This window comes from Armigeres subalbatus, unplaced genomic scaffold (assembly GCF_024139115.2).
Source record: "Armigeres subalbatus isolate Guangzhou_Male unplaced genomic scaffold, GZ_Asu_2 Contig937, whole genome shotgun sequence".
NCBI lineage: Eukaryota > Metazoa > Arthropoda > Insecta > Diptera > Culicidae > Armigeres > Armigeres subalbatus.
The window spans coordinates 1,524,495-1,550,363 of record NW_026943741.1 but is presented as its reverse complement, the minus strand read 5'-3'; the positions used below and the strand labels follow the sequence as shown (position 1 = coordinate 1,550,363).

Here is a 25,869-nt window from a genome sequence, read left to right as displayed (position 1 = left end):
AACTCCTCCAGTGCGGCCTGCAAATTCCCGAATACATACAGATATGACAATAGTGAAGAGAAATAAACCAAGTCTTGCTTGGAGCCGACGCTGACCAAAGATGATCCAGGTTCGCTTGTTGTTCATCCGGCAGCAGTCGGCGAGGGGCCCCCATTCACCGCATAGGAAAGTACTCTGCCAACATGCAATTAACATAATATACAACACCAATATCTATATTTAAGAGACTTTCAGCCATATGTGGACCAACAGGTCTGTGCCACGAAAAGGGAAAAGACTTTCTTCCCTAGGCTGGCTCGTCTCCGGAACACCAACTTGCAGATATGATCACAAACAATTAATCGAGACGAGACAGCAATCAATAATGGTCATTTCATATCAACATCATGATTTAGGAAATGGTAGAACCGTTGTCTTACAATGGAACTGCAGAGCGATACCCTCAAATCCAACTGATCACAAACGAATTTCAGCCGATGGTCATAGCACTGCAGGAAATGCGCTTTCGAACAAATCATATCTTCAGAAATTTTGTCGTATCAAATAGTACCAATAGTTCATTCGTCCCGGAGTGGATTAGGTTGTAAGTTAGCGTTTAGGTCATGGGCGTAGCTAGGATTTCGAATAGGGGGGGGGGGGCAACTTTTTTGGTCTTCTAAATTGTAGTTTTATAGTAGTTGCATAAAAACACATGAATATTAACACATGAAACCAAATCCAAACCAAATCGAAACAATAATGGATATTAAAATGCGTGATTTATTGATCATCAGATATTTTTAAATAAAGTGAGAAAAATATTAACGAACTTAGTATTCAGAAAGAATATAAAATCGGCTATAACAATTATTATAAAAATCCTGCATTTTTCCATAAGTTTAAGAAAACTAGAACCATACATCTGAATTTCTAAACAAATCCTCTCTGAAATAATATTTATTATAAAATAGGCAGAAAAATCAATATGCAAGCTTTCTCCAGGAATTCCTTCGACAATTGCTCCTGGCATTCTTTCCGAAATTCTATCAGGGATTCTTTAGGAATGCCTCCAGCAACTTCTTCGGCATTCGGGTCTTCAGGATTTCCACCATAAATTTTGTCGGGAATCGATCCGAAAATTCCACCATTATTTACTCCAAGAAAATCTTCACGAACTTCTTTATAAGTTCTGCAGAATTCCCTGCAATAATTCAAATAATTTCGTGCTGTTTCCCATAATTTTTAAGAATAAGAATATTCCGTGAAAATTCCGCAGGATTGCCAGTAAACATTCCCGAGAATTTCACAAAACATCTTCGAATTTCTTGTGTAAATTCCATAAAATTTTTCGTGAATTGTTTCGAATAATTTCTTGTGAAAATTTCAAAGAATTTCTCCAGGAATTCCACAGGAAATTTATACAATGGAATTTTCCGAGGAATTCCTAGATTAATTCGCAATGAAATCCTGAAAGAATTCCGGTGGAAACTTCAAGATTTCCACTGGGAGATCCTCCAGGAGTTTCTCCGAAAATTCCTCCGGGAATTCTTCCAGGAGTTCCACCGGCATTTCCACCAAGAATTTCTCTAGGATTTCCTTCGAGAATTATTCCGGTAGTTCTATCGGCAGTTCCTCTGAAAATTATTCCGGGAATTTTGGCAGAATTGGAATTTATTTAGGCTTCTTCAGGAATTTATATAGATTTCCCACCAGAAGCTCCTCCGAGAATTTCTCTGCGAGCTCCTCAGGGAATTCTCCGGGAGGTCCTCTGATGATGATGATGGTCCAGCTACAAACCCCAACAAAGGTTTCAGCTAGACGAGATTTGTCTATAAGATGAATTCTTTTGTTTCCGAGAATGCTTCTGGTAGTTTCCCCGGGGTTCCTTTGAAAATTCTCCCGGAAGTTTCTTCAGAAATTCTTCCAGAAAATTCCTTCGAGAGTTCCTCCGGGAATTCCACCAGCAATTCATCTGGGAGTTTCTCCGGAAATTCCTCCGGGAGTTCCACCAGAAGCTCTTCCAGGAAATTATTCAGGCTTTTTTCAGGAAATCATTTAGGCTTTCTTCAGAAATTAAGCTGGAAATTCCTCCCGAAGTTCTTCCGATAGTCTCTCTGGGAGCTCATCCGGGAGGTCCTCTAGGAATTCTTCTAGGAGTTCCTCCTGCAATTCCTCCGGGAGTTCTTACGGGAGATCTTACGGGAGCTCCTCCGGCAGTTTTTTCGGGAATTCCTCCGGGAGATCCACCAGCAGTTTCTACGAGAATCCCTCCGGGAGTTTCACCGGCAGTTTCTCCGTGTGTTTCTCTGAAAAGGAACTCCCAGAGTAATTTCCGGAGGAACTCCCGGGGGATTTTCTATAGGAATTTCCGGAGAAATTATCAGAGGAATTCTCGGAGGAACTGCCGGTGTAACTTCTGGAGGAATTTATTGAAGAACTACAGGAAGAATTTCCGGAGGAAATCCTGGAGGAACTCTCGTAAGAATTCTAGGATGAACTCCCAAAGGAACTTCCGTAAGAATTCCAGGAGGAACTCCTGGAAGAGTTCTTAAAAGAACCTCCCGGAGGAATTCCCGTAAGAACTCCCAGAGAAATTCTCCGAGTAACTTCTGGAGGAATTTGTAGATAAATGCCTAAGAAATGCTAAATGAATTCCTGGAAGAAAGCCTGATTGAATTCCCGAAGGAACTACTGGTGGAACTTCAGAGGAACATCCGGTGGAATACGCTAGAGGAAGAGAAAAATATTTCTGAAGGAACTTCCGAAATTCCATTTCCCGTGAAATTCCTGCCAAATATCGTCCAGGAATTCCCTGTGAAGTTCCTGGAGGTATTACCGGAGAATTTCTTGGAAAAACTCCTGGAAGAACTCCCGGAGGAACTCCCACAAGCACTTCCGGAGGACTTCCCACATGGAAGTCCTGATATAATTCTTAGAGAAGTTCCTAAAGGAATTTCCGAAAAAATATCTGTAGGAATGCCCAGAAAAATACCAGGAGGAATTAATGCAGAAATTCCCAGATAGAATCCTGAAAGTATTCCCAGATGAATTGCTGAAGAAAATCCCTGCGGATTGTTCCGAAGAAATTTCTGGAAGAACTCTTGGCAGATATCCGAGTAAATTCCGAGTGAAGTCCGGAAGGAATTCTAGTACACTTCCGCGGAAAATCTCTCGGAGAAATTCCTGAAGGAATTCCTGGAGAAGTACCTGAAGAAACTCCCGAAAAAATACCTTTAAGAATTTCTGGGGAAATACTTGGACGAATTCCAGGAGAAATTCATGAAGATATTTCTAGAGGATTTCTTGAAGGACATTCTGAAGTAATTGCAAAAAGTATTCCAGATTGGAATGCTAGATGATTTCGCTATTGAATGTTTGAAGGTATTCCCGGAAAATTTCCTGGAAGTAATCCCGGAGAAATTAAAGGAAGAGTTCCGAGAGGAATGCCCGGAGAAGTTCCTAGAAGAATTTCCGAAGGAATTTCTTATAGATTTACAAGTGAAATTATGGAGCTAAATCGGAGAATTTCCGACCTAAATTTTTGAAGAAACTTCTGGTAGAATTTTGGGAAGAAATTCCGTATGTATTCTTGAAGGAACTCTCGAATGCATGCTTGAAGGAAATGCCGGATTCTTCCTAAAGAGAGAATAGCCGAAGAAATATCTAGAAGTAAATCTTGGAGAGAAGAAATCTTCAAGGAATTTCCTAAAAAAAATTAATGGGGGGTTTCTAGATAAGGAGGAATTACAATTACATGAGAAGGATTTTCGAACGATTTTCAGAGGAATTTGTGGATAACTTTCCGGAGGAATTCAGAAGTTCCCATGGGAGCTTCTAAAAGGATTTCAAGGAGAATTTTTGAGCCTGAAATGTTGCGAGTTGTTTTGAACTTTCATATATTATGGATCCTGGATGCCCTAATAAGTTTTGGGAATCTTGAATTTCAACCACCTATTTCTGTATATGATTGGATCGTAAAGTGCACATGTTTGAGGGAATTCATTTCAGTACCCGTTCAATCTTTCCACAATTTAGGGGGGCAACGCCCCCACCCCATCCCCCCTCTGACTACGCCCAGAGACGTTGTTTATAGATAGAGACCCGCAAACAGTGAAGCTGAAAGTACCAAACGAACCGTCAAACGCGGTACCAAACGAGCAAAGTAAACAAACATTACCAATCGGTACTAAATGAAAGATAGGTATTGTAAACAATATTATAGAAATTATAAAAAAGTTTGAAAAGTTCAGTAAATGAATATGTTTTCAGAGTTCTCATAGCAAATCATATATAAATGGTATTTAATCATATTTATTGTTGAATATAAGGAAATGATGCTAAAGAAAACAAAATATGTAGTTGGAGCAAACGAAATAACAGCTCACACTGAGAGTCACTTCAAGTTCTCACAATAATTTTTATGTTGTCGATCGCACAGAATTTTTTTGTCTGTTGGCCGTGAAGCCAGCATTGCTTTTGTTCGCTCCGAGTATCTCTGTATAATACCAACGTCTCTAGTTCGGACCTAGTTCTGCACTTAGAGTTCTTTACAATAACGGGGTTCGATCTGTTTCACTTACAATCTCCCTCGGGAGCACGAGCACGTATCCCAATAATTCTTGATTTCAGAATCACTGCACGATTAGAAAAAAGTACTTAATATTAGGTACTTTTCACTCAAATCGGGGGTTCAGTGTGGGAACCCAAAATTAAGTAATTTTTCCTTGAAATTGAATAAAATTTACTTAATATTAAGTAAAATATAATTAATTTTAAATAGAAACTAATCAAAAGTTAGGTAAATTTCACTCAACTTTTGTAAACATGAGATTACTCAAAGTTGGGTTCCCACACTTTACTGCCCTTGTTGAGTGGTTTTGCTCTTCATTTTATTACAGTGACTATAACTTATAGGACTCTACATTTTATGACAACAAAAGGAAGAGGAGGGGGATGCAAGAGAAAAAAGTCCCTAAAATTAGGTACTTTTTTCTAACCGTGTGAAGCAGATTCACGAATACGCTAGCGTTCGCACAATTCACGACCGGATATTTGAGGGTACAATCTTGTCCATTAAGGTGGAAAGCACAAGCACGTTTTAGTCACTCTCTCACTAACGAAGTTTTTTTTTTTCACGCACCTTATTCGAACGGACGCTCAAGCCAGAAGAGATTCGGTATGCCTCCTTTTCATATGGGGTATAAGGTTAAAATTCTTACTTTTGGTTATTACGCCACTTACTTTTGGTTATTACGCTTTCTTACTTTTGGTTATTACGCCAAGTATTCAGAAACAACAATAATGTTAAAAAATCTATTACTTAATCCACCAAAAGTTTCGTGAGAAATGGACTTTATGTTCGGCCAATTTTCCTAATCTCGACTCTGGCGTTGGATGCTTTTTCAGTCCATGAAATGTTGGTGCATTATTCACTGTAAATCGTTTGTATAAGCGAAATCGTCAGCCGTCAGTCATTTTGGCAACGAGTGTTCTAATATTAAATAGGTTAAGTTTAGTTTAAGTTGAAAACATTGTAATTCCTACATGGTTCAATTCAACCAGAGGAAAAAATTCTAACTGCCAGAGGCAATTGAAATGTATTAATAATAGAGCTTGTTGACGTTTACTCATCCTTCTCTTTCAAGCGCATGGAGGATAGATTTGTTTTCATCGGGAAACGCTTCGGAAGCGTTTCCCGATGAAAACAAATCCTATCTCCTCTGTGCGAGTGCAAGAGAAAGATGATTAACGTCAGCAAGCTCTATAACTAAAAGCGTAACATAGCAAATAAGGATGATAGTGTTAAGAAAACACGGAACACCTAGTCTAAGAGATGAATGCATGTATTAAATAATAAGCAAATAAAATTAGTTAAAAAAAAAAAAAAAAATAAAATAAAGTGTTCTAATATTGTTCAAAAAAGTTTTGGGTAATTGTTTTACAATACTCATGAAAATAGTTAATTTAACATGAATGCTAACATAGTGGAATTGTTATCCGTTCATATATAATGTGCGAAAATAGGTAAGTTCATTGCAAAAACTACTTTATTGAGCAAAAGAAAAATCTCTTGCACTGCCTGCCTACTTAAGTTGTTGCAAACAAACCAAGTCAAAGCAATTTTTCACGCAGGTTTATTGCGTTTATCAGTTGAAGAAGTGCACGAATCTTGCATAATATAAATAAAGTCGGCTTGATAAACTTTTTCACGGAAGCTTTGATAAATATCTATCTACAAAACGATGTATTATTATTGAATTATTGATTAGTTTGCATGATGAGCCAACTTTACATCCTGGCCTAATATTACATCCCGTAACCCTATCCAGCTCCAAAAAACTCCCGTTTTGCGTCTCCTGTTCATAGATCATTTTTGCAACTTCCCGCTGCTTATGCGTAGGCGTACGCGTAGCCGTATCGTGGGGATAGAAAGTAGTGGCCGTATGTCAAATGGGCAACTTTATCGGGGAATTTTAACAGTTCTAATTCTAACTCCTATATCATTAAGAAAAAATACATTTATTTAGGAATAATTCCAATTTTATGGGACATGGCAAATGTTACAAGGTCTCGCTATTCATAAAAGCTTCTTGTACAAATTTCTCCATATGAAAACACCGCTGCAAATAGTAGCCGCACTTCTCTGAGGTGAGCCAGCCTAGGGCTGAAAGCCTCTCTAATAGACACAAAAAAAGTTATCGCACAAGTAGTATTTCCCAGTTCCGCCATTTACGCTAGCTTATACTTTCCATATCATCACACAATTTTTTTTTTTTCGCTGGAAACCAGCAACTTTTTGCTGATTTTTTTTTGTGCTGTTTAACCAGCAATAAATTCAGCAAAATATTTTGCTGTATTTACAGCAATCAATACAGCAATGCATTTTGACAGAACTATTGGTGATTTTCAGCAATTTTATCGCGGCTAAAATTTTACTGGTTTTCAGCAAAATCTTTGTTTTTCATTAAAAATATGGTAAAAACATGAACATTCAAGAAATCTTGAATAAATATGTAAGCTGCAAACTGCTTACAAACTGCTGTTGTCATCTCCAAAACGCAGTTTACCAATTTATTCCTCGGTTCAGCTTTCGCCTTGGCTTTCATCGTCTGTCGCAACATGGCAAATGAAATGAACGAATAAAAATATAAGTGTTTGACAGATACATTGCTGGATGTTCAGCAATGTCAATGAATTGCTGGATTTTCAGCTAACAAAACCAACTTAGCTGAAGTTTCAGTAACAGGAAATTTACTGAAGCAATTCCAGCAATTCAGTTTGCTGGACGACGATAAATAAATTTGGTGTGATACGCCATCTCAGACTTTGAGAGAAGAACTAGCGAAATTGCTGAATCAGTTACTCACTCTATTCGTGTTAGCAGGAAACTTTAATCCTTTAACTGTCACAGTCCAATGTGGGGGAGTGCAAAACGGAGCTATTTTTAAGGAATATATAACGAACAAAAAACTTGTGATATTGAATACAGAGGGACACACCAGATTAGATCCTCGTTCGGAGCAACTTCGGCATCGGGTTTATCCATCGCATCGCAAGAAGTTGCCGATAAATATCAATGGAAAGTAGGCGACGGCACCAGGACGAGTGATCATTATCATGTACTGTTAAAATTTAGTCTGATAACATCACCATTACGCCAATGAAAAAAGTGGTTACACGAATACGCTAACTAGCGAGTTCGATGATGCAATCCTAGAACGTATTCCAAAAGACAGGCCGGAAGAATTCAGCCAAGAAAATCATCGAAGTAGCGGAGATCATACCTAGAACATCTGGTAAAGTAGGAAAAAAGTCAACTCCTTGGGGGAATAACGAAGTTAAAGTGGCGATTGAGGATCAAGTAAGGAAACTATTTGGACTAAAAAACAGTTGGAGTATTCGAGCTTGGGTAATCTTTGACGGTGTGCAAAAGGATAAACCACAAACCCAGTATTCAGAAGAGTATGTTGCAATAATCCCAGACAGCCAAGATGCTGTTCACTCCAGAATTGGCTAAAACAGTATATATTTAGGTCAGACCATACCTACAACCTATTGTTCATAGGAAGTATGAAACACGTAACAATTGAAAGACAGATTGGTTTGATGTTGTTTATTTTTTATTCGGTTTATCTTATTTTTAGGTTCCATATTTTCGCCGCACTTAGCACTTTACATCGCACTTTTTCCTGTTAATTTTTCATTTTTTTTCGCTGCATCACATTGGATCTTAGATTTCTGTTTGTACATTTACACGCAAAATACGCAACATTTGTGACAGGTTGCTTCGTGAACACAACAGTCGAATCGCTTAAGAGGAGACAATATACATAATAATACACTAGTTTAAGAGAGAAAGAGACTAGGAACTACCACGGGATTCGATTATGGAAGGAAAGGAAGCAATGAGGGATTACGGGGAATTCATAGTGGAAAGGACGAAAACGCATTAAAAGCAGGGTTTTTGCAGAAGTTTACAGCACCTTCTTGATTTCATCGTACAACACAAGTACGAAGGCACCGCCAGTACCGCGAAGAACGTTCGAGAAGGCACCCTTGAAGAATGCTCCAGTACCTTCCTGTTTGGCAATCGTACCCCAACAGTGTAATGTGCTCTTGTAGATGATTTCGGACTTGGCACGACCGGACTGCATCATCATACGACGACGGACGGTGTCGAAGGGATAGGACACGATACCAGCAACGGTAGTGACGACCTATAATGAAACATGTTTCGTTAGCGGTACTAACTACAACGGATGGTGCTTGATGTCCTTGATACTAACCTGAGCGATGGCCCAGCTGACGTACCACGGAGTGGTCTTAGGATTTGGCAGCATACCACGAGCAGTGTCGTAGAAGCCAAAGTAGGCAGCACGGTAGATGATGATACCCTGCACGGATACACCGAAGCCACGATACAGACCAACAATGCCGTCAGTCTTGAAGATCTTACCCAAACAATCACCCAAACCTTTGAATTCACGTTCACCGGCGCCCTTGCCGACATCAGCAGCCAAACTGAAAGTCAAATAACGAGTTTGAAATTAGATTACTAGCTGGAACGTGGCATAATGAAACCTACCGGGTACGGGCGAAGTCAAGGGGGTAGACAAAGCACAGCGAGGTGGCACCAGCCATACCGCCGGAGGCCAGGTTACCAACGAAGTATCTCACAAACTGGGTGTTCTTGTCGACGCCACCCAGGAATACCTGCTTGTACTTGTCCTTGAAGGCGAAGTTCAGTGCCTGGGTAGGGAAGTACCGGATGACGTTGGCCATGTTACCACGCCAGTAGGCGCCGATTCCCTGCTCCTTGGGAATTCGTACGAAGCAGTCCACCATGCCCTTGTATCGGTCGGCTTCGGCGATCTGTTTGGAGATGTGCTGAACCTGAAGCAGCAGCTTGACACGCTCGATGGGGGCCACAGCGGTCTTGGAGATGGCCGCCGAGATACCACCGGCGGCAAAATCCTTCAGGAAGGCAACGGGATCGGCTAATCCGGACATGGCTTAGCGGGGGGTTTTGGCTGCAAATAAAAATATGGGAAACATAGGGTAAATGTTTGTTTTTGTACTATTTGGTAAACCTCACAAATATCATTTATTCGCGCATTTAACATGAGAAAAGCACATTAGGGAGATCAAAATAGCATTCTAAGGAGATTAATTACACGATTTCACATTTATTTGCATTTATTGATATGCTTAATTGCTCTTCCTAATGCTAAGTTTTGACAGGGCAAGTGAATTGAACAACTCCGTTGAATTCAATTGACTTGCCAAAAGTTGAATGCTCAGCTTTTTTTCGTTCAAGTGAATTGAATTAAGGTTTTAACGCGTTCAATTCGCGTTCGATTCAAGCGACTTGCTCAATTCACTCGCCTTGCCTAAACGTAGCATAAGAGCAATTTCACATTGTGACAATAACGTTTCCCGTGAAGTGGAAAGACATATTGCTGCTGCGAATAGGGCCTTCTACGGATTACGCAACCCGCTTTCATCCCGCAACATGCAGACTGAAACGAAATTTGCTCTATATAAAACTCTGATTCTACCAGTGGCCCTTTATGGACATGAAGCATGGACATTAAAAGAGGTAGACCGGAGAGCTTTCGGGTTTTTTCGAGCGAAAAATGCTGTGTATAATATTGTCTGTTTCCTTGGTAACAAAACGCGCCGACCATTTTTTAGGCACTATCAAAATCGTAGAAAATAATGTCAATCTGCATTAAAAACAGGGCTCAATTTTGGGAAATAATGTGATTATTGAGTATATAAAATTTTGTTCACAGTTGATTTGACAGATCTTATGGCCATTTCTGCTGGCGACGATTTTGGCGTCAATTTGTTTTGCGACGATTTCAAATCGTCGCGGCCGATAAGGTGGGAAATTGATAATACTCAGAGGGAAACTAGAAAATGGTGTGTGGCGCAGACGCATGGATCATGATCTGTATCAAGTATACAAAGAAGAAAATATTGTGAATCGTATAAATTACGGGAGACTTCAGTGGACTGGTCTTCTTCTTCTTTTTATTGGCATGACATCCCCACACTGGGACAGAGCCGCCTCGCAGCTTAGTGTTCATTGAGCACTTCCACAGTTATTAACTGCGAGGTTTCTAAGCCTGGTTACCATTTTTGCACTCGTATATCATGAGGCTAACACGATGATACTTTTATGCCCAGGGAAGTCGAGACAATTTCCAATCCGAAAATTTCCTAGACCGGCACCGGGAATCGAACCCAGCCACCCTCAGCATGGTCTTGCTTTGTAGCCGCGCGTCTTACCGCACGGCTAAGGACTGGTCACTTGTTGCGAATGTCGGAAGAAAGAATAGCGAAAACAATTGAATATATTCAATAGAGAACCATATAGAGGCCGGTGACTTCATGGAAGTGCACGAACACGCTGGCTGCACTCGGTGGAATCGGACTTGGGGACCCTAAACGTTCGGGGAAGCTGGAGGAACATCGCTCAAGACCGAGAATCATGGAGCTCTACAATACACCACACATAGGTGTATCGACGCTGTAGCCAACCAGGTAGGTATTGTTCTTCCTAGGAATCATTTTTATGTTTTATTTTTTTTTCCAGTAGGAAAACGAAAAAACAACAGGCAATAACTCCGAATCGCAATGACTGGCAAATTTTTAGTAGGAAAAACCAAATTCCCTATCGAACGAAAAAGAAATTTGCCCTGCATACTACCCCAATTCGGGCTGCCAGCGATTCGTTGACATCTAAGGAAGAGCGTCTCATACAGCATTGGTCCTAACAAGTCGTATCCCACGTTTTCTACAGGTCGATCGTTGAAAACGGATCGCCAAATAAGAGTTGTTGTTTAGCTGGTAGTGCAGTTTGGGACACTGTTGCCCTTCGGACATCAACCAGAGTGAGAAGGTACGACTAGAGTGCCTGATCACTAACATACGCGGCTCAAACTGCATCTGGTATCCAGCTACTGAGTAACAAAAAGCTGTATTGTGTCAGCTATACCTAAAATGACAGCCTAATCACTAATCAGTGCAACGTAAGTAACGCCATACTCCAATGAGGGTTCGTCAAGGGGTTCGTTCAAAAATGATGTTCATAGTTTGAGGGGAGAGGAGTCTGAAGCCACTGAAAAGGAGCCGGAGCGACGACCACGATAACAGATATTGGTATGAACTAGCCCAGCATAAGAGGTAAAATACCAAAGGAACAATACCAACAAATTATATGCACAATACTTGAGGCATAACATGCTTAGTTATTTCAATACCAAACGAATAATAATTGGTTATGCATTTGGTATTGAAATTCAATTTAATAACTGAGTTTGTTATGGCTTAAGAATTGTGCATATAATTTTTTGGTATTGTTCCTTTGGTATTTTACTTCTTATGCAGGGCTAGTTCATAACAGAGTATGGTATCAATAACAGAATAAGGTATTATTGAGCCAATTTCTCCTGCTCGGGAGGAGTAACTTAATATCATGAAGAAAGAATATAATTTTTTTATTTAATGTGATAAGTGGGAGTTGGTAGATCCACCAGCCATTCGGAGCATTATAAACTGACAATGGGTTTACTGGAAGAAGACGTATGCTATAGGTGAAGTTGAGTGGTTCAAGAACGATTAGTTGCGTAAAGGTTTACGCAGATTTTTTGGTCAAACTATGAGATTTTATTTTAACTCCCCAATCGTTATGCGGTTCCGCCCGCTGGTATGTACTTTGTTTTCGGCGCATTCACCACCAGTTCAACTTTTGTTGCCTCGCGTTTTAGGCATGTGTACATCAGTTCTGTCACATTTTCAAATGTTCGGTCAACAATGTCCATGTACCCCGGATATTCCACCCGTCTTTTCTCGTGACACTTTTTAGCGCAATATCAACAACGGGCACCTAAGTCCATCGCCTTGCGGAGTCCCCTGCGGAATTCGATCGAACTGGAGTTCGAAATATTTACACAATTTTGAACACCATGCATCGCTACTTTTATCAATCTCATAACTTCCGGAAAGCCGTTCTCATATATGATTTTCCATATACTATCGTATTCCCCCTTGAAATCGATAAATAGATGGTGCTATGTAAACCTGGTATTCACGGCATTTTTGAAGAGTTTGCCATACAGATCTGGTTCATTGTTGAGTGGCTGTCAGCAAAGTTGGCTTGATAACTCTCCACAAACTCATTCAATATTGTTGATAGACGGCGTAAGATGATGTATGATATTACTTTGTAGACGGTATTTAGAATGGTAATCGCTCGAAAGCTCCAACATTCTAGCTTGTCGCCTTTCTTGTAGATGGTGCATATGAAAAACTCCTTCCTTCCACTCCTCCGGTAGCTGTTTTATTTTCCAGATACTGTCTATCAGTCTTGGCCAGCAGACAATTGGTAAGCTCATCTCCAACACCATCCTTACCAGCTATGCTTTATTGTACCTGAGTTGTTAAATGTCATCCTAAACCTTTTTCAAGAGGTAGGGACTGGTTGGTTTCCATCTTGTTGAGAAAATTATTTTGAGCTTTTTAGTGGAATGTCTTCACTTGTCATAAGACGAGTTTGTACCTTCCCATTTAATTCCATCACTGAAGCCTAAGCGGGATGCGTTGAGCTTCTGATAGAACATGCCTGTTTCTTGAGAACGGCACAGCTGTTCCATCTCCTCGCATTTCGATTTCTCCATGCGATGTTTCTTCGTCTGAAAGAGGCGGGTCTGCTGTCTCAGTTTCCGTCTATAGCATTCCGCGTTCTGCCGGGTCCCTTGCTGCAGCGCGACCGCCCGCCATGCGTCCTTCTCCTCCAGAATCTGTGTGAACTTTCGTCGAACGTTGCCTTAATTGCACCCCAGAGTCATCTAAATGGTCCCCATCGTGCTCATCTTCTTCCGGCAAAGCTGCCTCGAGCTGTTGCGTGTATGCAGAGGCGGCATCAGGTTGATTCAGTCGCTCTAGGTCGTACCAAGGCGGCCGACGGTAGCGAACATCGTTAATGACATCGTCTTTGAGCGCACATAACCAGATAGTGGTCCTGGTCTATGCTAGCGCCACGATATGTATACAATGTTGGAGAAGTGCCGTCCATCAATCCGAACGTGATCGATTTGTGCTTCTGTTTGCAGTGGTGATGTCCAGGTTGCACCTCCAGGAGCAGCTTAGCCTGCTTAAAAGTAATTTAGAGCCAGGCTACTGACATCCTATTGTTCGGCCCATCGCCGTATCGCAGCCAGGATGACCCAGGCACATTTTTTTGTTTTTCATTTAAATTAGCGGGATTTGTCTATTTCTGATGATGACACCGCGCTTTTCACAGCCCTGTTTTGAGCATTGTCGACCAGAATGCTGAAAGACTGCGGCTGATCGGTGGCTGGTGTCATAGAAAGTCGGTGGGTCATATGTTTTCTCTATTTTGAGGTTTGAGGTTTTGGCTTCAAGTCTTTTGGGATCAAAAAACGGGGTTTTATGTTTTCATCCGACGTTTCGGACACATGTATTGTGCCTTTTTCAAGGAGTTAACCATGATCCGTTTTGTTGTCACATTAGCCCTCAGCATAGGACCTATTTGTCAACACAATTCGTTTGCCCTGTCTTGTGTGAGGTAGGGCGGAAATTTGAATTGACCCGGCTCGCAGAAACTTTTTGGTGCACTTTTCTGTTTGGCGCCACTTTTACTCTATTTTGAGGTTCTTCTCAAAAATGTTCGAACATTTTACCACCTCATTCAGTTATCGTAGGGGTAATTTGTTAAATACGGTCCAACCCAGTGGCGTAGCCACGGGGGTGGTTTTGGGCATAAACCCCCCCCAGAGACAAAATTTCTAGAAGAAATTTTTTTTCAAAAAAAAAATTGTTCAGAAAACCCCCCCCAGAACAATTTTCTGGCTACGCCACTGGTTCAACCCCTTGAGGCAATTTCGTATCAATCACACTCATTATCTTTTCTCAAGCACGTGCTTTCTGTTGTAGCCCACCGTATCGAAGTGTTTGGCCGATGATTACTACAACGACTTAAATTGATGGCGCATGGCTATTGCGTCTAAGTGTAGTCGCGTTCGGCTTTGTCCCGCACAGTCAAAGGACAATATAGGTAACGGATCGTCGTCAGGTTCCCATTGGTGGTGCATCTTCTTCCTATAGGGGAGGTGGGGGTAAAATGGACAGGGTGGGTAGAACGGACAGGGGTCCCGTTTGAGCTAAATCGTTACAAATTTGGTGCTCCATCAGGTGGATCTTATTGCTTGTTTCAAATTGTGAGTGTAACATGTTTTACTACATTCAAAAAATGAAAAATATTCTGTTTATTGAAGATTTAATGTAAACTACGGCTGAAATGCCATTGTGATGTAATTTTTGATGTGCAGTATTCAGGCTTCTAAAACAGAAAACGGCAAAACTAATCCGCATGATCCTCGAGGATCTCAAACTTAGTCCATCCAAAAATTGTGTATGGGTTGATTTGATGATTTATCTCAAAATTCGATTTTTTTAAAAAAAATTTAAGAAATTGGGTTATGGTGGGGTAGAACGGACACGTTCTGGCGAAGGTAATATGGACCATATGAAGTACATACATCTTTTTCAACGAAATTTTATTTGAAAAGTTTGTATTGTTTACCTCCGAAAACACCAAGTATTCATTAGGAAATTCGAATTTCTGAGTTTTGTTCAGACAAATGTCATTTTTAAGTGATTTTTATTGATGTAATTTTAGTTTTATACTTTTTCAGTAAAATGATTGTAAGTTACCAATATATTAATTCCAACACAGGCTCATTTTAGAGATGCTTACCCTATGCATACAACTCATCAACTAAATTCACTGTTTTAAGCTTAATTTCTTAACATGTCCGTTTTACCCACACAATATTCCACTTCACCCCCATACTTTGAAATCGAGATTTTTCATCCTGATTTTCATTGTCAAAAAAATCACAAAATTCGATTGTTCCCCACTAAATTGACTTCAAGCCATCGTAGTGCTTCTATTTAAGACTCACGTAAGTGGTTTAGGTCCCCAATATTACGACGTTTTCTTTATGAAAATGACGCGATTCATTAGCATGTTTATATTACCCCCAGCCCCCCTATATAAAAATGAGTTTACATTTCCTTTGAGGCAATATAACTCACAAACGGGTTGACCGATTTGCAAGATTTCCTCACCAATCGATCCATCTTGGGACCTGCTGTGTTTGTATAAATATACAAAAAGTTGGTGCATTTGACGGAGAAAATTGGAAAATTGTTAAAATACAACTTTTGCATAAGTTCTGAAGGAAGCCATCAGCTCGAATTGAAATCGTTCTAGAGTGCGACGCTGCAATCAAAAACAACGATTGACAGTTAAATAAAAAAAAAATCCCGAGCGAAATCGGGCAGGTTCGTCTAGTGTTTTATAAATATTTTGTCTATCTCTAGTGATTTTTTTTAAATAATAATGCAACATTCCTCCAGAGATTCCGACGGGAATCATCCATTAGGATTCCTATGAGAATACTTTAGTGATTCCAACCGGAATGTTCTATGGATTTCGACGGGAATCGGCAGACGTTTCGACAGGAATCCTGCAAGCATACCGAAAGGAAACTCCAGGAATTCTGAAGGGAATCCATCAGGGATTCCGACGGGAATGTTTCGAAGAATCCGACGAGAATGTTTCATGGATTCCATTAAGAATCTTCTAGTAATTCCAAATGGAATCATCCAGAAATTCTGACGGGAATATTCCAGGAGCTGCGACGGGAATGTTTCAGAGATTCCGTCGAAATCGTCGGAAATCCTCGTATGCAATGTTCCAGGGATGTAGAAACAAATCGTCGAAAGATTCCGAAGCAATCTGTCTAGGGATCCCGAAGCAAATCGTCGAGGGACTCTGAATTAATCCTCCAGGGATTCCAGGGATTCCGAAAAGAATCCTCCAGCGATTCCGAAGGGAATCCTCCAGGGATGTTGAAGCATATCGTTGAGGGATTCCGAACTAAATCTTCGAGAGAGACTGAAGCAAATCATCGAAGGATTTCGAAGTAAATCGTCGAATGATTCCGAAGCAAATCATTGAGGCATTCCCAGGCAAAACGTCGAGAGACTGCGAATGAAATCTTCAAGAAATTCCGAAGAAAATCGTAGAAGGAATCCGAAACAAATAGTCAAAGAATTCCGAAACAAATCAGTCTTATCATCCACAGTTTCCTAAAGGTATCCCTCAACGATGCCAAAAAGAATCCAGTGTGAAGTATTCTGGATTCGGGTTGAAATTCTTAGACAATTCTGAAAGGAATTCTTTATATATTTCAATGAGAATTCTTTTTGGATTCTGATGGGAAATCTTCTTGGATTCTGATGGGAGTTAATCTCGGATTCTGATGAGAATCCTTCTTTGGTGCTGTTGGGAATCTTTCTCAGAAATGAGAAATAAGCTAATTTTTCTTCCAATCATTTCATTGTGATAGGGTGAATATGGGAGATAACTCTTTTGTCTTCAAACTTTTTCAGTAATTCATTATACAGCATAATATTGATATCACTGCTAACTAACTTTTCAAATCCCAAGGAGGGGTGGCTATTTTTTTCTAGGGAGGACTAAGTTGCTCCACCCCGGCTTAATATGATGTCTGTTTATGTTTTTAAAACTATGATAGTCACTTATAGGTGTTAGCATGAAAAAATATGTACCATACAACACAAATTTAACATAAACTGAACTTTAAGGTCCAGCTTCGCTACAATAGATCTAATAACAGGTTGCAGTGGCACACCCGAACAGAAAAAAAAGGTCCAGCTTCAATATGCAAACAAATGATAGAAGTACCATCTACGTAGGCTCCATTGAAGACCCCTAGTTGCATGTTATGAACCCAATAACTGTAACCGTATATCTGACAGAAATAGTAAATATTCAAAAGTCATCAGAGAAGTTTTAGTACACCATATGTCCATTACATAATGTCATCTCAGGTTCTCTGGAATGAGAAATGGTACCCGTAGGGGTGAATTTACTTCAGGTTGAGAACGCTGATCTAGAGAAAGCTTAGTCCGCAAACCATGGAATATCGGATGTTCAGTGAATGTTTCTACGATGTTTTTTCATCAGGATGTCCTACTGTTCCTTCGCTGTTATGCAACGACTGATTTGCGCCTGCACTTGTTATGCAATGTTCAGGTTGTATAATGGCTTATGCCTTGTGATGAACTGACATTATTATTTGCAGCAGTCACTTAACTCACTTTATGCCAGAATGGTGATTAATTATGCAATCACCTTGCAAATTATTTCCTGTTTTATCTTATTTATCTGGAAATAGCCGTTTTCACTTGAATCTACTTCAAACTTTTCAGTATTGCTATTGTGATCATCGCCACTCCTTGTGGTTTTTATTTGTTACGCAATAACGATCATCGACTGACCGTTTGGATTTTCGCACTGCAGTACTTTCCTTCCACTTCACTAAAACACAACACCGCCCATTTTTCCACACTATCCTCATTCCTCATGCTTACCTAGTATTAGGGTCGAAAGAATGCAATAATTCGCAAGTTGGAAGTTGCGAATGGGGATCCGCTTCCTGCTGCTGCTCACTAGTTCGGATGCTGAGTCTTGCTTAGAAGACCGCGGGAAAGGAACTAACCGTCAATTGCGGATCGATCAGACGGGGTAGCCTTTATTTTCTTCCTTTTAATCACGAGACGGCGGATGCAATTCGCTCACGACCTTCACCTCGTTACGGAGGTTCGAAAGATGCATTTGAAACTGCGCCGAAGCCGTGAGAGAAGTACGACCAAGCGGTATCGTGATCGTGACACTGCACGCTATAGGGCAACGATGCACGATCGTGCATCTCGTGAGTGTCAGCCAGCTACCATCACAAGTCGCATTCGATCGCAATCATATGGGACCAGTGCAATCGGCATGATGACGTAAATGTACCGTTTGGTTTGTTTTGGAGTGCATTATCCTTGACCTTACGAAGATCGGCGTCGATTCTTTAATTTCACTATCATTCAGTTGGAGCGAAAGTGGCGAGAATGCGGTACCGCGATAGCATCCGCTGAACCAGTTGAGGGTGGTTGATAGGTTTACATATTTTACTTCCAATAATTGTTGATTCAATGAAACTACGGTAACTAACACTTGATTAAAATATTCTACTAATAGTTCCGTTAGTGATCTACCCGAGTAGAATTGAATTATTTATATTGCAGAGAAAATTTTCTAATAGCTTGATGGAGAAATCATATATGCAACCGTAAAGGAGTAAGATTTAACAAAATTTTACACAATGCAAGAATTCTCTAGGCAATCTCGTTTTAATCCAAAATGAATAGAATGTACCCATATGCAATGTATGCATTGCTCACAGAACGGTTTTAATCATATATGAGAACACAGAAGAGCATTTCACTAAAGGTTAAAAAGTCAAAAATAATAATAATCATGCATTACAATTGTTGCGTTATACTCATGCAAAAATATATGCAAATTTGCCATTGGTTTGTCAAGTTGCTGTTTATTGTAGGGAATATTTGTCATTTCACATGACATAAGGCTGGCATTGGGTTCCTTTTTGTGTACCTCAAGTTACATATGCTCAACATTAAAATGTGATGTTTTGGCGTTCAAAAATTCAATTCTTACTCGGGTAACGGCAAGGCATTCGAGTGCACACGCTGCTGACATTAACCTGGAAAACTCGTTTTTGCACTATTTTTAAGTGACCGCGGCCATTCAAGTATACCCATATAGAACTTGACACGCGCTATTTGCCTTACTAGCCGCATACCTACTTGAGTAGTAGCTACATGTAGTAGCATGTGAATCGATGTATCTATTTAGTACAATAATAGGTTTATATATGCACAGCGTTGCACATTAGAAAAGGGTGAGCAAACGTTCGACCAAAACATTAAACATTGATTGAAAGATTTAATTATTATATTATTGTTTATTGTATACTAGCTCACTGTCGACTTCTAGATAAATTTGTACAGTTATAGACTAGGAACGCTAACACTACTTTAATGAATCAGAGAATTACATAAGATTTTCAAATTTCAGACTACGGAAGCCGTGGTAGTATGTATAAATTCTTTTAATTTAAAACGCCATATATTATTTGTAGTTAAAATTAAATGTATGAGTTTTGACATAAAGGCATTACACGACACGACTTGACTAAATCGGCACAGATCAATGCACATCCGAAGCATTTTCTCATTTCGATGGGAGACCGCTCTAGTACCGAGGTCGAGGTGCCAGTAATTCGTCTGTCGCCATCGTTCACTACTCGGCCCACTTCCCGGCGGCAGTAGATTCCCCTAATCCAATCTCGCATGTCCGTAAACCCATCTTGATCGCATAAAGTCTCCGACAGTGGATCGAACCTGGCGAAAATTTGCGGAAAATCAGTTTTTTTAGAACAATTTTGCGTACTCTACATAAATTGCTTGGGAAATATTTAATTTGGTTGGTCATGATGTGCCCCATCATGCCCCAGCATAAATTGGCCAGTGCCAGCAAAGGAAACTCCTCGCTACCGGTCGCAATGTTTGTGAGCTTTTAAGACCACAGTAGGTGTCACTGGTAGGTATATTCTTTTGCTCTTCGATCCTCACACCACGCTTGATGCATACGATAGGAACGTTATCATAAAAAGGAAAAGTAGTATCAGAGACAAACAGACGCAACACTAGAGAAATCACCATCGACCCTGGCTTCAACGATCAATTTGAGTTTGATTGATTGCGCGTTGCACAATTAGAGGCGCTAGCGTCTGGTCGCAATTTTTCAAGTTTGACATTTCACTCCAGCGCATTCTGGAGACAATGTCATCCAATATATTATTTCGTGTATCATGTTGGCAAGATGGTGGCAAAGTAGTTGAACGATTGATTTTTTTAATACGTTCAAGCTGTTACGTCTGTTTGTCTGTGGTAGTATCATGTAAAAATGTTCACAGCTTGATATGGAATGCGACTCTTCAAATAATTTAAAAGATTTAAAATTATATTTACTTTTTTGAAAATGATTTAAACTACGAGGCTAGAATTTCGATTATCTACATTATATATAACATATATTTATGGGGACCCTCCTTCGCCGTGCGGTACGATGCGCGGTTACAAAGCAAGGCCATGGTGAGGGTGGCTGGATTCGATTCCCAGTGCCAGTCTAGGCAAATTTCGGAGTGGAAATTGTCTCGACTACCCTGGGCATAAAAGTATCATCGTGTTAGCCTCATGATATACGAATGCAGAAATGGTAACTTGGCTTAGAAACCTCGCAGTTAATAACTGTGGAAGTGCTTAATGAACACTAAGCTGCGAGGCGGCTCTATCCCAGTGTGGGGATGCAATGCCAATAAGAAGAAGAAGATTTATTAGGTTGTGATTATTTTTTATTCTTGAAATGATCCCAGAGAAGGTACTTTTTAAGCTTATTGAATTTATAATCCCGTAGAATAAGTTATTTTAAAATAAATCTCGGTTAGTAATTTTTAAAAGTAATTTCAATTCCATGGGGGAAGGGTCGTTTCGGCCGAAACCCATCCCAGTGAGACGTCTCACTACTCACTTCTCGCTCCTCATTTTGTACAGTGAGGAGTGAGAAATGAGGAATAAGAATTGAGACGTCTTCTTACTCCTAATTTCTCACTTTTCAAATGACCTATTCGACCAAATGTCCTATTCAGCCAAATGACCATTTCGGCCAAGTGACCCTTTCCGCCCAATGGTCCTTTTGGCCAAAAGACCTTTTCGGCCAAACGATCCTTTCAGCCAAACGACCCTTTCGGCCAAACGATCCTTTTGGCCAAACGACTCTTTCGCCCAAATGACCCTTTAGGCTAAATGACCCTTTAGGCTAAATGACCCTTTCGATCAAATAACCCTTTCGGCCAAATGACTCTTTTGGCCAAAGGAACCTTTCGGCCAAATGACCCTTTCGGGCAAACGACCCTTTCGGCTAAATGACCCTTTGGCCAAATGACCCTTTCGGCCAAATAACTTTCGGCCTAATCTGATCTGTTCTAATGTTGGTCTGTTCGGCCAAATGGTATATTCGGCCAAATGGCTTTCGGCCGAATGGGTTTCGACCAAACGACCCTTCCCGAACTCCCTGGGCTATACCTTGCCGTGTTAAATTTCTGTGTATTCGACTTTTCCTCTGATGACAGCGTTTTTACAATTGACCTTTCCCGTCAAAATGTTTTATTCGCTCGATCGATTCTTTGGCTTATTTAAGGTCAACTTTCCCGAAGAACCAATGCCTCTAAGTATTTTTAAAATTTAAAACAAAAATCGAACTGAGACAATAAAACAAGATACAATGTCTAAAACTTGATTATGCATATGTACAACATGTGATAGATTTAGTATCACATGTTGTACATATGCATAATCAAAAAAAATCCGAGGAGTTTTTTTATTTTTTTTTTCATTTTATTATTTATTTTTTGTTATCTCCTCCCTCCCCTTGACCTTTTGAAGGCCGGAAGTGTAGTAGATAAGACCAGGCCTATAAAGTATGTTGATTAAATATTTGTATCGATCTAATCGACTGCGACTGCGACTGCATAAATGAGTCAATTTGTTTGTTGGTTGGGAAAGATTTAAAGCAAAAAAATATTGGCTTAGGATTATTACTAAATGTTATGAGTTAATTTGAGGAAAAAAAAATCTAGAATTTAGATGTATTAAGGAATTAAAGTGAAATAATTATGCATCTATCAAGCTATCAAGCTTACATAATGTATTAGAGTCCCTGAATTTCATGACAATCTGTTAATAGAAGTATGTTTGGCGTGTAGTTCTAAGTGATGCAATTTGATTCCGTTCACCCTTTATAAATATATTACAGAGAACACATAATAAAACTTTTTTGAAAAGTAAAAAATGGATTTCAACCAGTTCCTGAGCAACCAAAGACATTGTACATAAGGTTACTTAAGTTTTTAAAGGAGTGTCCAAGCTCCTTCATACAGGTCTTAACAGATCCATTCAGGTCTTTTCCGGTCGTTCCACTTATTGTAATCAAAGCTGCCAATTCCTCAGTGATTTCAAGATGATCATCAACTTCCCTTATGAAGACAACTACCTGCACCATGTTTTTAACATCAGTATTATCATCGATTGCGAGAGAATAGAATTTGAAGCAGGCAGCTTTTTCACGTAACATAGTTTTCAAATCTTCTGCATGAACTTTTTTATTCTTCACCGTGTTCCGAGGCAAGCTAATGCTACTGAAGTAGACTTTTTCCTAAGGGCACATAATGCCGTTAATAGCCGATATGCATTCCTTAACAAGTTCTCCGCCCTAGAATAGTTTCATGCGTTTTGTCAAAATCTCACTAACAGAAAAACTGGCCCGGACTGCATTTCCCGGCTTTGTGTTTGTCAGAGTGAAGAGAGAGATTAGTTATGGAAATTAAATTGAATGCACCTTATCTTGAAGCTCTTTTAACATTCGTTATCTTCTTGATTCAGTATATATTTCGTATTTTGTAGAATGTCGTTCCAGTTTATATTCCTTCAACACAGCATCACTTTCCGTGAAAAATTAAGCAAACTAGGTTCTAGCTCTCCTTTGGTCAACGTGAAAACTCGATGTAAATTTTTGTTTTAAATTCAAATAAATGGAATTATTGGAACACAATAAAAGTAAAGGACTCTATAACAAGACCTTTTTTTTAAACCGGTAATATCCCACAATATTTAATAATAAATTATAAAAAGAAGCTTCCCGAGCCGCATTGAGAAGCCTGTGGGCCTGTTATGAAGTATTTTCTGCCACGGAGCGCGGGCCACCTGAATGGAGCTGAGCGCCGCATCCGGCCCACTTGCCGTACGTTGGGCAGCTATGCTATCGTACGCTGTATTAAAGTTTACAAACAGCTGATGAGTCCACAAGTTTTATTCCTGGAATTCATCGTGGATTTGGCGTAGAGTAAACATCTGGTCCTTTCTTGATCGCCCTTCTCGCAAATTGCTTTGATATTCACCGGCAAAGGTTGCCGTGTTGGCTTTTTGCTATGAAGGGGAAATCCATTAAATCAATGAACCTAACCGTTATGTTGTAGTATATTACCCGAAAGAACGTAGGATGGATTATTATGGTTTATGCAAACTAAGGCCGAAGTGGCCTGTGCAGTACATAACAGTCTCCTCCATTCGGCCTGCTCCATGGCTACACGTCGTCAACCACGCAGTCTACGGAGGGTCCGCAAGTAATCTTCCACCTGATCGATCCACCTTGCTCGCTGCGCACCTCGCCTTCTTGTGCCCGTCGGATCGTTGTCTGCACCCCACCATAGATGGTACGCAGCACTTTCCTTTCGAAAACTCCCAGTGCGCATTGGTCCTCCACGAGCAGGTCTCGTGTCCGTAGAGAACAACCGGTCTAATAAGCGTTTTGTCAGTTTGGTACGGCGGCAAACTCTATTCGTTCGGAGTGTCTTCAGGAGTCCAAAGTACGTACGATTTCCAGCCACTATGCGTATCCGTATTTCTCTGCTAATATCATTTTCGGCAGTCACCAGTGAAAAACTCACGGTGGGTGGCTCACATTGTCTTCTCTTGAACCTCTTCCTATCATGTACGTCGTCTTCGACGTGTTGATGACTAGTCCGATCCGCTTAGCTTCCTTCTTCAGTCTGATGTAGGCGTCCTTCATCTTCTCAAAGTTTCGTGTCATAATATCTATGTCGTCGGCGAAGCCAAATAGCTGGACGAAATTTGTACCACTCGTGTTAATCCCTGCTCTTCGTATTACCTTCCAAACCGATGTTGAATGGCTGACACGAAAGGCCATCACCTTGCCGTAACCCTTTGCGCATTTTAAAGGGACTCGAGAATGCCCCTGATACTCGAACTACGCACATCACAGGATCCATCGTCGCCTTGATCAACCGTGTCTGTTTTCCCGGAAATCCGTGTTCGTGAATTAGCTGCCATAGTCCCATTCGAATGTATCATATGTGGCTTTGAAGTCGATGAACAGATGATGTGTGGGTACGTTGTATTCGCGGCATTTCTGTAACACTTGGCGAATGGCGAACACCTGGTCGGTGGTGGAGCGTTCGCCCTTAAACCCCTTCTGGTACTGCCCCACGAACTCCCTTGCAATTGGTGCTAGTCGACGGCATAAAATTTGGGAGAGGGTCCTTAGCTTTAATAAAAAAAAATGTAAGCATGTTTTAAGCATGTAGTGTGCCCTTTAGCGAATAGCAGCCATGTCTCTTTTAACAAACGATACAATTTGGCCAAACGTCACATAGCGTACCCCTCTTCGAAGCGCACCACTCAAAAGACGTATTTGAACTTTTGATGAACAAATGCATTTTCAAATGTGTATCGAAAGAAAATAATGTTGGTCAGGTGGCCCATGATCAACCCACAGTGCGTCAATGGCGTAGAATACAACAACAAGCAGTGATTTGGTGAGTGAATAAATTTAGATAGACGATCAATGCTCGATTGGTACTTGTTTCTATTTTAATACCTACCGGCTCTTCGTCGCTGTAGTCTCTATGACGACATATTCAACTCCGAACTAATGAAAAGATAGGACTGATATGTGATCATTAGAAAACATTCTGAAAGTATTTACTAATCACGAGTGGTAGTTGGTCAATTTCATTTCTTCACTCTTAAAATTTTAACAGTTACATCGTTTTGCTGGTAACGAAGGTAGCGATTAGCACTAGTTGTATCCAAGTCCTTATTTCTATCATGACAACACAGTGTACGTAGCATGAATTCAAAATAATACAGCAAGCAATTTTATTTTTTTCAATAAAACAGTAAAAAGGCATATTAAAAAGTTCATCACTTACTTCCACATACCTACAAGTTCCTCTACAATAGTATAAAAACTGGTACTAACACCGACATTATATTTTTTATCGAACGATACACGAAATTCCATGAAATGAGTATATTATGAAAGTTTGTTTTTGCAGAGTAGGAGAAATGTATCGGTTTTGGCCACCTTCGTGTCTAATTTGGCCAAACCTGAAAAATGCATATTTTTTCAAAAACTATCGATCAGTTTCCACAGCGAAGAAGCGTGGTGGTAAAATGGTACAGTTACCCTAAATAAAAAATTTCGTTGCAATTTAATTGCGCGAGAAAGGCAACACCTTTCCCCAGTGTTGAATGCCAAATACTACTGGATTTGATACCTTTTTCTTCACTTTCTTCTGCGCTACTGAATCAATTTTATTTGGTCAACATTTTTTCAGTTCTAGTTGCATAATTATGAGACCATTAAGCGAGGTTGTACTAAGCTAGAATTCGCACAAAAATATCTTGCTGTTGCTTTTAATCAACCAAAGTAATGTAACAGGAGGTAATGTTGGCCCTGGATGTAACATTGGCTCATCTCGCAAATTAATCAATATT

At 40.1% G+C, this 25,869-nt stretch overlaps 1 protein-coding gene across 1 annotated transcript; it reads right to left on the bottom strand.

Annotated features, from left to right (window-relative positions):
• Positions 1 to 8,081: 8,081 nt before the first annotated feature.
• On the bottom strand, positions 8,082 to 18,132 carry LOC134204862 (ADP,ATP carrier protein 2). The gene is made up of 4 exons (XM_062679681.1): positions 17,974 to 18,132; positions 9,065 to 9,509; positions 8,766 to 9,000; positions 8,082 to 8,696 (listed from the first exon to the last, which is right to left on the bottom strand). Exons 2-4 carry the CDS (start codon positions 9,487 to 9,489, stop codon positions 8,454 to 8,456), a joined length of 903 nt encoding a protein of 300 aa, XP_062535665.1. The 5' UTR covers positions 9,490 to 9,509; positions 17,974 to 18,132; the 3' UTR covers positions 8,082 to 8,453.
• Positions 18,133 to 25,869: the final 7,737 nt, after the last annotated feature.